This window comes from Oryza sativa, chromosome 10 (genome assembly GCF_034140825.1).
Source record: "Oryza sativa Japonica Group chromosome 10, ASM3414082v1".
NCBI lineage: Eukaryota > Viridiplantae > Streptophyta > Magnoliopsida > Poales > Poaceae > Oryza > Oryza sativa.
Genome location: NC_089044.1, coordinates 23,612,186 through 23,626,325, shown reverse-complemented (window position 1 = coordinate 23,626,325; position 14,140 = coordinate 23,612,186). Strand labels below are relative to the sequence as shown.

General features: G+C 41.1%; 2 protein-coding genes across 2 annotated transcripts; one reads left to right on the top strand and one right to left on the bottom strand.

Moving 5' to 3' along the window:
• Positions 1–1,275: 1,275 nt before the first annotated feature.
• LOC4349490 (uncharacterized) lies at positions 1,276–11,159 on the top strand. The gene is made up of 19 exons (XM_015758585.3): positions 1,276–1,652; positions 1,769–1,931; positions 2,225–2,533; positions 2,626–2,715; positions 3,243–3,689; positions 3,786–3,893; positions 3,987–4,117; positions 4,197–4,329; positions 4,402–4,765; positions 4,897–5,384; positions 5,495–5,674; positions 5,760–5,918; positions 6,265–6,339; positions 6,574–6,718; positions 6,885–7,078; positions 7,780–7,992; positions 9,333–9,977; positions 10,066–10,176; positions 10,669–11,159. The coding sequence occupies exons 1-17, from the start codon at positions 1,441–1,443 to the stop codon at positions 9,969–9,971; spliced, it is 4,050 nt and encodes a 1,349-aa protein (XP_015614071.1). The 5' UTR covers positions 1,276–1,440; the 3' UTR covers positions 9,972–9,977; positions 10,066–10,176; positions 10,669–11,159.
• On the bottom strand, positions 11,120–13,676 carry LOC4349489 (probable plastid-lipid-associated protein 3, chloroplastic). Its single transcript, NM_001423109.1, is given in 3 exon segments — positions 11,120–11,644; positions 12,514–12,709; positions 12,985–13,676. Coding segments are annotated over 3 exon segments (1,125 nt in total). The 5' UTR covers positions 13,596–13,676; the 3' UTR covers positions 11,120–11,326.
• Positions 13,677–14,140: the final 464 nt, after the last annotated feature.

Sequence of the window (14,140 nt, the reverse complement as noted above, 5' to 3'; positions counted from 1 at the left end):
CTAAACTTTACGCCCATAGATCTAAACACAGAGTTCCTGCACCATATGTATGTAGTGCTGGCTTGATACGGCTGAGCCGGATGAAGTTGTGAACACTTCCTCCATTGCACGCAATACGAAATGACGGTTCAGCGTATGTCTAAATAAGTATTAGCTAAAAAATTCATGAATAGAATAATATGATTTTTAAAGCAATTTTTCTACATTTTCTTAAAAACACGTCGTTTAACAATTTGGGAAGCATGCATATAATGAAAAAACGAGGGATATGAAGTTGGGAAAGTAGTAGACTAAGTGCCTATTTAGTTCCCAAATAACATTTCCCACGCTGTCATATCAAATGTGTGGACATATGCATGGAGTATTAAATGTAGAAAAAATCAATTACACAGTTCGTCAGGAAATTGCGAGACGAATCTTTTAAGCATAATTGCGCCATGATTCGACAATGTGGTGCTATAGTAAATATTTGCTAATGACGGATTAATTAAGCTTAATAAATTCGTCTCGCAGTTTCCTGGTGGAATCTGCAATTTTTGTTATTAGACAACGTTTAATACTTCAAATGTGCGTCCATATATCCGTATATCCGATGTGGTATGTAGGTTTTTTTTTCCAACTAAACAGGCCCTAAAGATCACAGCCGTACAATTGTACTGGAGTAGTACCTTCTTGTTAATTGTCACCTGCCATCTGTATGTTTTTCTTTCTACCTTACTACTGGAGTGTATTGGTTAGGACTCGGCAGGATCTACCTCTACTATACACTGTTGTCTTTGTACAAATTTACCACAAAAATCATCCAAACGTTATCTCTTAATCATTGGCTAGATAGGAAAACAACTAATTTGTTTAGTCGGCTGGATGAGAGAGAATGAGATGAGAACAGTAAATTTTTAATTAACAAAAAAATATTTTAATTATCACTAATCTTTCCATAATCGACATAATAATTAACAACAAAATATACTATCCATAGAGAGAGATAGGCAAAAGAGGGGAGAATGGTAGAGAGAAGGAAGAAGATTAGTCACTAACACACGGAGGCTACATGGGTCATACGCTAACTTGTCTTGTCAGTTAAAACTGGACACGATGGAGCCTTGGTTACACCAATATTATGAGTTGAGGATCAAAAGTGAACTTATTCCTTACTATTATTCCGTCCGTACACGTAGATGGCCCGGGGTAGAAGCCCATGCCAACGAGGCCTAGATGCGGAAATCACAATACCGTTTGCCATACATGTACACGTAAAGTCGAAGTACGCTTCCTGGCCTTTGGCCTGTGGGTGTCGTCTTCTCCAGAGGAACGAAACGAAACCTGAGGAGGTCTCTCGAGTTGTCGACTCGCAGTCGCACCAACGCAGCAGCAGCAACTCGACTGTAGTCCTTGCGCTACCTCCCGCAGCCAAGCTTCCTCGCCGTCGCCACCTCCGAGATGGAGATGGAGGCTGCTGCTGCTGCGGCCGCGGCGGCCTCCGACGAAACCCTAGCCGCCATCTTTGCTCAGCTCAAGCCCCACACCGTCACCCTCCTCGACCTCATCCGCACCCGCACCCCGGCCTCCAAGTCCGCCGCGGCTTCCTCCCTCCGCGCCATGGCCTCCTTCCTCCGCTCCGCCCCCGCCCCGGCCTTGCAGCTCTGCTTCGAGTACCCACTCCTCTCCTCTCCTCTCCCCCGCCCCAAGTGTCTGCGCGTGTTGGTTTTTGTTTATTTGGTTGGTTGTGCTAATGTATGGCTTGTTTGGTGCTGTGTGGGGTGCCTAGTTACACCGTGTTTCCATTGCTCCTGCTCCTGGATGCTGCGGTGCAATGCAGGAAGGAAGCCAATGCGTCAGGGGAGCTCGACATCTCTGATGCCATCGCCGAAGGCGGTCTTGCGTGCCTAGAGGTGCTCCTTACCAAATGCCGCCTCACCTCGGTCAATCAGGTGCTTCATTTTTTTTTCTCTGCTTCCGTATACCTGATGATTCTCTAGTTTAATATTCTATCATCTCCAACTAGAACCTGTACACATTAGCTGCATTAGTAATAACTTGTTAACCAATCTGTGTATTATTTTATCTGACAATTGATCTCGAACAACTGAGGACAGTATGAAACCATAATTTCCTGTGTGCTGTGTAGCTCATGGCAGGCAGAACTTTTCTGAAATCCTGGATCCTAATCTTAATGAGTCTCATCACATATTTGACATGAGTTTCTTTTTGTTTGCCTTACTAGATGGTTGCATTGCTAAAGAAGTTAACTTTCGGGGCAATGCTTTCACCTTCGGAGGCTTCAGAGGAATTCCGCCAAGGCATCATAAGATGCTTCAGAGCCATGATTCTGCAGCTACACCCATGCTTGGACCGCTCTTGTTCTTGCAAACAAGCAACTGCATTGTCTACAGCCCTATCTTTTACAAGTTTGGAAGTTGGCACTATAGTTACCCCAAAATACTCGGCACAACCAGAAGAGTGCTTGCTTGCGTTCCTCCAGTCCCAAAACGCTTCAGCTGCTGTGGGGCACTGGCTTTCACTACTTCTCCAGGTACATCATTCATTTACTTTTATCTTCTGATTCACTTGATTTTTCTTTTCTTTTATTGTCTTTTTGGTTGATATGACACCTTTCACTTTCAGTCATCAGAACTTGAGGCATCAAGGGGTCACCGTGGCAGTGCAGATGTTAGAAAAGAATCACTGATTACACTGCGTGTTCTTATTGGCAAGGTGAGAAGTTTTTTGCAAGCAACACATGGATGGGTCACTAGCCAAGACACTTGTGTTGTTCAGGAAATGCTTAATCATAATGTCGATTAGCATTTTTCTTTGCTGTCATTTCTCCTGCAGAACTGTAAAGCCATGAAAAGATGAAGGCTAAAAAAAACCAGCAGTATCTGTTTAGCTGTTGCATTGGCATAATGACCAGGCTTTTTTTTTGTTCTTTTTGAGAGGATGACAAGGCTAGTTGTTTTACTCTTTTTTTTTTTAAAAAAAGAGAGAATAAAATATATTGAACTGATGTTAGATACACCAACCTTCAGAGATGATAGATACCCAGTTTCCTCTGATTCATAGCAAGAATCAGCCTCACTGTTTTTCTTAGTATATCCATTATCTTTCTTTAGGGCATGATACCTCTGTGTAAAAGCATGTTACAGAGGTTTTAGTTTTCTCTGGGGCATGACTCCTTCCGAGGCTATTATTTTGTTTTCCCATTGTACAAACAATTCAGTAAACTTACTCTTCTTGTTTAGGTAGGTTCTGCGGATGCACTTGCCTTTTTCCTTCCTGGACTTGTCAGTCGTCTTGGAAAGGTTCTTTACACATCTAAGAATATGATAAGTGGTGCTGCTGGGAGTGCTTTGAGCATTGAACAAGCTGTTCTTGGATTGACCGAGGCCTTGATCGTAGTCCTAAATGACAAGGAGAATTTGAGTGAACTTGATATTTCCAGCGTTGAGAATGTGGCTCTTTGTTCTGGTGGCAATAGTTCTAGTGAACATGTATTGCAGATGCTTCGCCAATTACCGGCCAAAACTTTATCTAAGCAGATCGGCAGTGGTGAAGCTACAGAAGATGTGAACGCTGATGGCAGTAAAACCTCTGCTGATAGAAGAGAACTGCATGTTAAACGGACAAAAAAATGGCTTGAGGAAACAGCTAATAATGTTGATAAATTACTCTCTGCGACATTTCCACATGTATGCCAGTATTTTTCTTCTCTGTTATTTTTATTTAGTGTTTGAGTGGTTATTTGGACCATCAAAAGTGAATATTAGAGCTATTTTTTTTTGCAGCTTTCTATTCATTCATCTGAGAAAGTAAGGAGGTCGGTGGTTAATGGTATAAGAGTCCTTTTGTCCAGCTGCAGCTATACACTAAGGAAAAGCAAGATGTTGCTTGTGGTAAGTACACATATGATATTTTATCACTTGTTGAGGTGTTGTGCCTAGAATTATGCTATATGTTTATTTTTAACTTCTCAAAGATGGTTGCAGGAATGCTTATGTATTCTGGCATGTGATGATGCAGCATCTGTGTCTGAGGCTGCGCAAGACTCTCTTGATTATCTTTTCATTGAGGGTGAGAGAGTTCTAACAGAAGATGATGTTTCTGATATTTTTACCAGGTTCGTTCTATTTTACTCTGTGTTAACAACACAAGTGATAGTTTGGGTAAAGTTCTCAACCATTTGACATGTAAAACAGGTTTGTTGAAAAGTTACCACAAATGGTACTTGGTAGTGAGGAGACCACTGCTATTTCGCATGCTAGAAGACTACTAGCTCTAACTTATTATGCAGGCCCTCAGTTTTTGGCAAATTATCTTCACCGTTCTCCTGTAAGTTATCTACATCCCTTTTGTTGGATCAATGATTCTTTTGCTTTTAACTTTATCCTGTTCCACTTTCAGGTTGTTGCAGCTCGTTTATTTGACTGTTTGGGTTTATGTATCAGTCAAAGTTCACAATTTTCTGGTTCCATGGACAAGCTAATTGTTTCAAAGCCACTGTCTGTTGGATATCTATTTTCTGTTGCTGAGTTAAAAAGTGGTGCCTATCCTAAAGATGAAAACTATGGTTTTCAGCATGCCATGCCTGCATCAACAGCCACCAAAATATCTGTTATCCATGATAATGGTTTGCCAAATACAACACATAGTTCAGTTGACTATGAGTTACCCCATGTACCTCCATGGTTTGTTCACGTGAATAGTCAGAAGCTTTATTTTGCTCTTGCTGGAATTGTTAGGCTTGTTGGTCTATCGGCAGTTTCAGGTACTTTCTCGACTATGTTGTATGCCTGCCAACATTATCATTTAGGGTTAATCTCAGTCTTGCATTTTGTATCCAGTGGTGCCACGTATGGTACTTGAATCTTATGTTTTGGTTGCTTTTGATGATACTAGGCGAAGAAACCAGTGCATCACTGTCTCTCTTTGTTGATATCCTACTTGATCAGTTCAGGAGGTTGAGCACTGAGCTGCGGAGTGGTGGGCAGAGGTGGTACATGAAAAGTGATGCTGGGCAAACACTACGCCAGGCAAGCTCTGCTGTTTGCATGCTCAATGAGCTCATATATGGTCTATCTGATCGTTCCCTCAGTATATGTTTACAAATATTCAACAAGAACTCAGCACAGATGATAGGAGCACCTGGTCAAAATGATCAGTTAACTGCTTTTGGCCAGAATAATGGAGGCACTAACAGAAATATTTGGAAGATCAGTGAGCAAATGGGCACGAAAAACCACATTATTCATTGTATCGGAAGTATTCTGCATGAATATATGGCACCAGAAGTTTGGGATCTTCCAACAGAACCGGACTCTGAACTATCCCTAACAGAGTTGAATATTCCCTTGTATTTCTTTCGTGATACTGCTGCATTGCACCAAGTAATATGCACTTACAATTTGCCAGTTGGTCTTTCAAAAGTTCTCCTTTTGCTTGTTCTGTTCTGGACTGTCTTGTTTGCTCAAGCTCAATTTTTGATCTTTTTTATCAGGTAATGATTGAAGGAATTGGAGTATTTGGTGTTGTGCTTGGCCAAGATTTTGCAAGTAGTGGATTTATGCACTCTTCACTTTATCTTCTGCTTCGAAAACTTATCAGCTCAAGTGTACAGATAAGAATTGCTTCAGATGCTGTCTTAAGAGCACTCGCTGCTGCTGGAGGTTACTGTTCGGTAATACATGGCCTTATTTCTTGCAAGTTTTTTTTTCCTTATCTTCTGGACTTTGCATTTATGTTTTTTCTTCCTCCCTGTACAGGTTGGTCAATTTGTTGTGGCAAATGCCGACTACATTGTTGACTCTCTTTGCAGACAGTTGCACCATTTGGATCTCAATCCCCACGTCCCTGATATTCTTGCTTCTATGCTGTGTTATATTGGTGCTTCTCGTGACATTTTACCATTCCTGGAAGAACCGGTATGATGATTAGGGTGGCTATGAATCTCAGAATCAGAAATATCCATTTAATCCATTCTTTGTATATTCCTTTTTTAAAAAAACAGTCTTGTTGTAAGAGAAGTGCCCAACATCTGTTGTTCTAATTGCTGAACCAGTCAAATTGGTTGGCCCTTATTTGCTCTGAAAAGTGGAAACACTTATTTTTACAGAGCACTTTAAAATATATGGCTAAGAGGATGTAATTAGTATGGGGTAGAAAGGGGCAAATGTTATCCTTTAATCGGAACAAATTTTGATGTCCTTTTGCACTTGAAGCAGGTGCCTTTTTTGTAATGTCTGTGTCAATACATTTTTATTCTTGCAGATGCGTGCTGTTTCTTCAGAGCTGGAGGTTCTTGGTAGGCATGATCACCCGCATTTAACTGTTCCATTTCTGAAGGTACTAAAAAATAAAGTTTTGATAAGTGATAACATGTTGTATCTGTCTATTGTTCTACTTTAAGGGGATTTGAATTTCTCGCTGGTCTGATCATTTTAACTCTCATTTCTTAGATTGCTAAGTTGATCTTTTACACCAAGGATAACTTTATTGGGGTCATATTTTGTTTACGCTTTACTTAAATTACCCGTCTAACAGAGCCAGTTTTCCCCTTTCTTTTTTGGGTTTCTCTAGGCTGTTTCTGAGGTTGCTAAGGCATCTCGACATGAATCTGTTAGTTTGCCAGATGAGGTGGAATCATTCTTTATGAAGGTTAGATCGGAAGGTGAAGCAATCCAAAGTTTGATAGAGAAGAGAAGGGATACCTGTGCAATGCCTGGTAATAGCTTGATAAGTTTAATAATTAATTACAATATCTTCTACATTAGGTAGCAATATAATAATTATGGAAGTAAATATTGCATGCATCTCCTGTTCTGACTTCTCTATGCAATATTTTATTCGTGTAGTCCCTATCTCATAACCTCTCTTTGCGATTGCATCAGAAAGAATGGATGTTGATGCTCAGCCTGATTTTATGGGATTAGAATATTGGGAGGATCTACTTTGCAAACTAAATGAGATGAGAAGATACAGGAGAATAGTAGGATCTCTTGTTGGCTCTTGTGTAGTAGCTTCCACTCCACTTCTATCTTCAACAAAAGAAGCAGCTTGTCTTGTGGCCCTTGACATTGTAGAGGTATTGTTCCCCTGCTAATGTAGACAAGGTTTTGGTTCCATTTCATAAGATATTTTACTTGCAATGTCAATATAATTCTCCTACAACTTCGTCTAACAATAGTTTTTGGTCATCTTTTCATGGCGTTCCAAATACTTCTTTTTTCAAAAAATGATATTATGATATCTTGACCTATCTTCCATTATTTCTCACAAGAAATGTCAAGCTCTAAAGTATTTCAACTAGGAAGAAAATTTCTTCTAATTCTGGTGAAATAGGGAGCATTTTTTTTATTTTGTACTGTTTTCATCCTTACCAAAATTTGGCGACGTGACAATCCAAACGTCCCAAATGACTTTCCATACCAAAATTTGGTGATTCAAGAAAGTTACCTAACAGGACACCAAAAATTGTTAAGGCATCAAAACAAACATACCTTCACACACCTCTAGCTTAGCAAAAGTTGGCAATGCCACAGAGCATTGCCAAAATTTGGTATGGTTAAATTTGGCATCAAAACGAACATGCCCATAGCCCTTATATCTCCATTTCTGTTGTCATTTGGTAGTAAATAAAAGGAAAAGGTATGCTGCATTTATGCTAACACTTTAATGCTAATTATAAGGAATAATTGCTTGAGTTCTTTTCATTCATCCTGGCATGAAGTTCGCTATGAGCCTATGATAGACGAAGTTACATTAAAAAAAAATTCCTTTGTCCAGAATGCTATTATGTCTATAGCCAAGGTTGAGGAAGCCTATAAGTGTGAAAGTCGATGCAAAGCAGTTATTGAGGAGACAATTCAATTATTATCAGTGGATGAACTTCATGATGACATGGATGCTGCAGAAGATGTTGATGAGAATAGACTACTCCCAGCTGTGAACAAGCTATGGCCATACTTGGTTATTTGTCTTGGGAACAAAATCTCAGTGGTACAATTTCTTGCATGCTGTTAATCATTGGTTTGCAACAAAAAGATTGTTAGCTTTCTTTTCTCTCTTTTTTTTATTTAAACAGATGCTTACATTCATTCATTGGTGTTGGTGTTTCATGTCTCACTTGCACGAAATGAATATTGAGGGCTCTTGATCTGTAGAGCATCTGAAACCATAACACGATCAATATAGAGAACATCAAAACTCCTGCCTTTTCCTTTTAACAAAGGGTTAATTGGATACATACCATTAAAAAATTTCTAGTTTTGAAATATGCCACTGGTATTCATGTATTTGGAAATATGCCATTATAATTTCACACAAATTCAATATTTGTTACCATAATCAGACATTGGACTTTGGGAGTTGGAGTTGACTGTACCATAGTTTCTTTTTAAGTTCGTAATTTTCTTTTCACTGTTTACTTTGTTGGATTAGAAGGGTCCTATAGTTGCTTGTGAATCCAGGTACTTTTGTGTGATCAAACTCAAATACTTTACCAATACTTCCATTATCCCGTGACATGTTAGTATGTTACTACTCCCGCCATTCCACATTATAAGACATTTTGGCATCTCTATCCCTCGTCTAGATTCACTAACATTTATATGAATTTAGACACATATATGAAGGTACATACATGAACCCATGCATGAATTTATTCAAAACCCAAAACATCTTATAATGTGAAACATAGGAAGTAATTGTTATTTTGGGGCCTGTCCTCATTCAGTAACTTCACCTCTTAAATGACACCTAGGCATTTCTAGATCTTGTTTGATGACTTGCCATGGGGAGTTGATCCATAATCCAATGCCTCAATATATTTGCATCTCTGTGAGATACAAGTTTGCATAAGAAATTCCGAAGTAAACAGATTACAACTATATTCAGCATTTTCAGAACAGAACATAGTGCTGCCAGACCTTTTTCCATGTTCTTGATCATCTTTATTGATCAATAATCAGATGGATGCAATACATGTTGCTGAGTATTTAGGTATACAATACGCCCCAAACACCACCTGAAGTTGCAACCTTATAACTTTGTCATATACTGATTCTTCTTATCACTCGTACACTTGTTGCCATCGTTGAGGGTTTAATTGGTTCTTCTGTCATAAAATAAAATGCTTTTGGACTGACTAGTCTAAAAACAGTGTGCATGAAGTGGGCCCTATACAATTTTTTTTGGAAAACATGTATCAGGAATATGCTAAAATAGGGAGTTTTCATTTTCTTGTTGTTTACTTTGTATGCATGCTTTTGATCTATTTTTGCCTTGTTGGTTCCTTCTGTATGTTATCCTTATAGCTTACATTATTATGGTATTTGCAGTCTGTTGTCAGAAAATGCACAGAGGTGTTAAGTAAAGTCATTCAGATATCTGGAGGCGATTTTTTTGTACGCCGGTTTCATAAGGATGGATCTGTTATTTGGAGGTTGCTAACCTTATCTCCCTTCCAACGAAAAAGAATGGCACTGATGGATGAGAAAGCTATTATTTTACCATATAGGAATACCTCACTTACATCCGAGGAGCCTATGGCTGAGATATCCAGCCAAAAGATTCAGATTGCAGTGCTGGACATGCTCGCTGAAATATCTTCCAACAAACGAAGTGCTATTGCTCTGGGAAGTGTACTAAAGAAGGTTTGTGGACTTGTGGTGGGAATTGCCTATAGTGGTTTGATCGGCCTGCGAGAAGCTGCTATAAGGGCATTGACGGGAATTGCTTCTATTGATTCTGACCTTGTCTGGCTTCTTATGGCCGATGTGTATTATTCATTGAACCAAAGGGATATTCCTTTACCACCTAAACAAGATCTAGTGGAGCTGTCTGACCTTTTGCCCCCTCCAATGTCATCAAGAGAGTATCTCTTTGTGCTGTATGGAGGTGAGGGTGTTAGATGTGATATAGATCCTTCATCTGTACGTGAGGTTTTCAAAAGTATGCAGGATACAGTCTTAACATGAAATCTGGTAAAGCACAAAGCTCAGGCATGTTATGGTTAAAGGTTTTTCTTATTTGGTTCATTTCTTTATTTTACAGTACCACTGTGTATTTCAGGTCTGTTGAATATGCCTCCCTGACTCCCTGCTGTCACCTTGGCACCTTCCTGAGGGACTTGTGTCATGCTGAGGTCACTGTGATAAAATGTTATATCGGCACTGTCAAAGGGTAATATGCCATGCAAATTAATGTTTAGCAAATGAGAAAAAATAAATACCTACATCAACAAGGGTCTAGTGGTAAAAGCTAATGCTTGCAGTGAATTTCGAGTCATATATTATTGTTTTTGTGATTTCATTTAATCTCTATTCGGGAACTACTACTGCTGAACCGCTGATTCCATTGCTAAGCATCACTGTTAAGAGGATATGTACGTTTAGCCCATTTCCAAATTGTTTCCTTTTTGGAACCCTATGCTTAAATTTCCAGACATGAACATGGCAACACTATGTTCCTTTTTAATAGTTAATTAATATGCAAAAAAAAAGAAAGTTACCTAACAGATGTTGTGTGTAGCGTTAACATATTTTCAAGGAATATCCTATCTTTAACATGAATACATGATGAATAGTCATTTTTATCATGTCAGTAGACATTTTAATATCATGCATTTGTGTCTTTACTTGGGGTCTAATTGGCCTATTCTTTACAAAAATGCAGGATTCATGATGAAAGATAATCCAGAGCTACAGAAAAACATTCCTCAAACGGGGTTGGTTGATTTGGGCAGAAGCTTGCGGACTTGCGGCCTTGCCTTTGATGCAAATGTTGCTATGTTGTCTGCCGTCTGTATGTATTTTCATGTTTGGTTCCCCTTGAGTTTTGGCAGTAGCATGGTAATAACAGTAGAAGTAGAACTCTAGAAGTCAAGACCTCAAGGTACAGTTATCTGCAATTTAGTCAGAAGAGAGGATCAGAGGAGCGATAAGGAGAAGTCGCTCGTCTTTAAAGATCTGGACCTGTTCTTTTAGAGGATACGGAATGGGGTTCTTTTGATAGAATGTTTTATGTAATTACATGGTTGAAGGAAAAAGGTAAAGGTCATTCGACTGTACACCTGCCTAGATACGAAGTGTGTCAAGCTCAAGCACCAATCATTTGTTAAGATGTGAACATTTGGCAAAAAGCTTATATACAGTTGATCCAAGAAATGCCTTGTGTTTACCATTTGATTAGAAAAGAACTAGTCGATTCAATGTGTTGCTGAGAATTTGAGTACTGTACTAAGCAGCTGCTAGTGCATTTTTCGGGGGGGGGGGGGGGGGGGGGGTAAATGATGTGTAGCTTTATCGTAGTAATCTGTTACATGATATTATATCTATAATTGATCTAGTAGAGGGCTACCCTCTTTGACAAGAATGAAGAGACCTCCATCACCTCTGGAGATCCTGAGGTCCTTGTCTAGGTAGGTCGTCAGCAGCCAAGACCGGGCCCTGTTGTTGCCAGGGATGGGTAACTTGAGGGGTGGCTGCCCAGAAATGGATCCTGCAATACTTGCAAAGGCTTGCTGCAGAGGGTTCAGCACCTGCTGGACTGGGCCCAAGCTGATCTTCTGCCCAAATATATCAACCTCTGCAGGTAGGTCTACCGATGATGATATCTTCGGTGGCTGAAAGCTTCCCTCTTTGAATTGGACCTTCATTGGAATGACCATCAACATGTCAGTTTGGTCAATGTACATATTTGCACAAGAAAGTTGATGATCAGAAATCTCAATAATTTCTATGCACATCTCAAGCTTCTGGTGCACCGAGGTTTGTGTAGAAATCCTTGATAAATACAGGTTCAACAAGCAGAAATATTTGTACAAGTCTATAATCCTCCTTGTTATGTGTCTTCAGATCTATGGATACACATTTTGGATCCTACAAGATTTGAGCTAGCGAGTTGTGCAGATTTTAGCTAGCGAGAATCATATCTATGCCTAACCAGGAAAGGTCCCCCTCGGCCCCTCCCCCAGCTATTCCATATTGTTCAAGCCTAGAAGTAGCATCTAATAGAAACTGCATAATCCATATTGTTCAATCCTAGCATCTAATAGAAACTGCATATTCCATACTGTTCAAGCCTATAAGTAGCATCTAATAGTAACTTGGTTGATGAACTAGAAAACCTTTTTGATTAAAAGGAACGGAAATCTCTGACGTTGAGTTGATGTACGACCATCAAAGACAAAATTAGCGGCTTGTCAATTCAGGCATGCATAGTGTACCCTTTTATGGCAGGAAACAGAAGTCATAAAACTTACTTTAACATTTGTGTTGCTAACTGAATTCCACTAGAATTAGTAGGTAGAGATATCTAGCAAAGTAAACTTAATACAGGTTATTGGAAGAAATCAAACAAGGTAGCATGGCATTTTTAGTTTCCCAACAAACAAACGGTCAAAAAAATTCTTTTAGATTACCTATATTCATGACTGAATAAACAGCTCTATTCCAAACAAGATGATGGTACTGAATCCAAAGAAGCACAAGATTCATTTTATAGCAAGGAATTTTGTACCTCTATCCTTGATGGACTCTGTACATCAAAAGAAGCAGTGGCACTGAAAGAAAACGAAGCGAATGGACTTGAGATAGTTGAGGCATTGACTATGGTCATGCTATTTGTGTCAATTTCTTGCGATATCTCATCGACTTTGAACAATGGTGCTGCACCAACTGCTAGGATAGGTAGAAGCTCAGAATACGCTGTATATCTGCAAGTAAATGACCATGCACAATTGAGACGATCAGTTATCTAGTAAAAAGATGCTGATGACATCAACACAAGACATATTTCAGGAACAGCAAACGTTTTCATTGAAAATGAAAATCTAATAAATGATGTTAAGCTTAGCATTTGACATTTCACCAATAACAACTAGTAGTAGTTGAGTGGTATTGTAGTCCAATGAAGACAATGTAGTAGTAGAAGAAGGAAGAAAGGAAGTAGAGGAGAGCGTGTGTAGAGAGTAGAATAGTAAGTACTGACATGAGGATCCAGTTGCCGGCGAGGAGGTGGGTGGCCTGGACGGGCTCGGGCGTGGGATTGGTGGCCTCGAGCTGGGTGACGAGCTCTAGCACCTCCCCCCTCACCTCGGAGGACGCCCGGAAGCCCAGGTCGGAGCCGTACACAGTGTCCACCAAGCAGCGCTTGAGCTCCTCCCGCCTTTCCTCCTCGTTGTCTTCCTCCGGCACAGGAGGTGGCGGTGGCGGTGGCGCCGGATCCCCACCCCACTCGTCGTCGTTGGTAGGGGGGTCGGCGGCGGAGGTGGATTGGGGCTCGGGCACACCCGGCTCGCCCCACTCGTCGGTGACGAGGACGGGGCGAGAGTTCCCGGAGGCGGAGGGGTCGTCGCGGCCCCACTCGTCGTCGTCGATGGGGGGGTCGGGCTGGGAGGGCGGCTCGGGCGCGGAGGGCGAGCGGTCGCCCCACTCGTCGGGGACGCCAGAGGCAGCTGCTGCTGCGACGGGCGGGCGGCGGGAGGAGCGGAGGGGGAGGCGGAAGGGGCGGCGAGATCCGGTGGAGCTGTGGATGGTGGGGGAGGGGAGGAGGAGGGAGGCGTGGGAGGCGGCGGCGAAGAGCGGGGGAGGCATGGCCATGGCGTGAGGTGCGGTGCGGGAGGAAGACGAACACCGAACACGAGTTCACGAGAGGAGAGAAAAAGGTAGAGGTGGCACGCGACGCGACATTTCAGGGTGGGAGTTGGGATATTATTATTGTTTTGGGCCGTTTGTTGATGGGCTATTAGTTATTACCTTGGACTGGGCCACCGTGATTTCGGCCTAGTCGATCGATCCATCGAGGCCCAGCTCAGTTTAGGCGAGGCCGTGACGGCATTTTCTGTTTCCTTTCCTTTTTTTTTTCTTTTCAGGGCGTAAGTGGAGTGGTGCGTCAGGAGGGGGAAGGTGGCGCACATGCACAACCCACGGCCACGTATACATCTCCGTCTCGGGTTTCTGCTACCTGCACTGCAATTGCGTTTCACTATCTGATTCGGCAATGAGTCAGATTTTGGTACTAGTGTGCATACACGCCAGCTTTCACAATCCCAAAAACTTTTGATTCGAATCTAACTACAGTTTAGTGTCGGTTTGATTTCTGGTACTGATGAGGGATTACTATCTAACACCGAAGTTATTTTCTC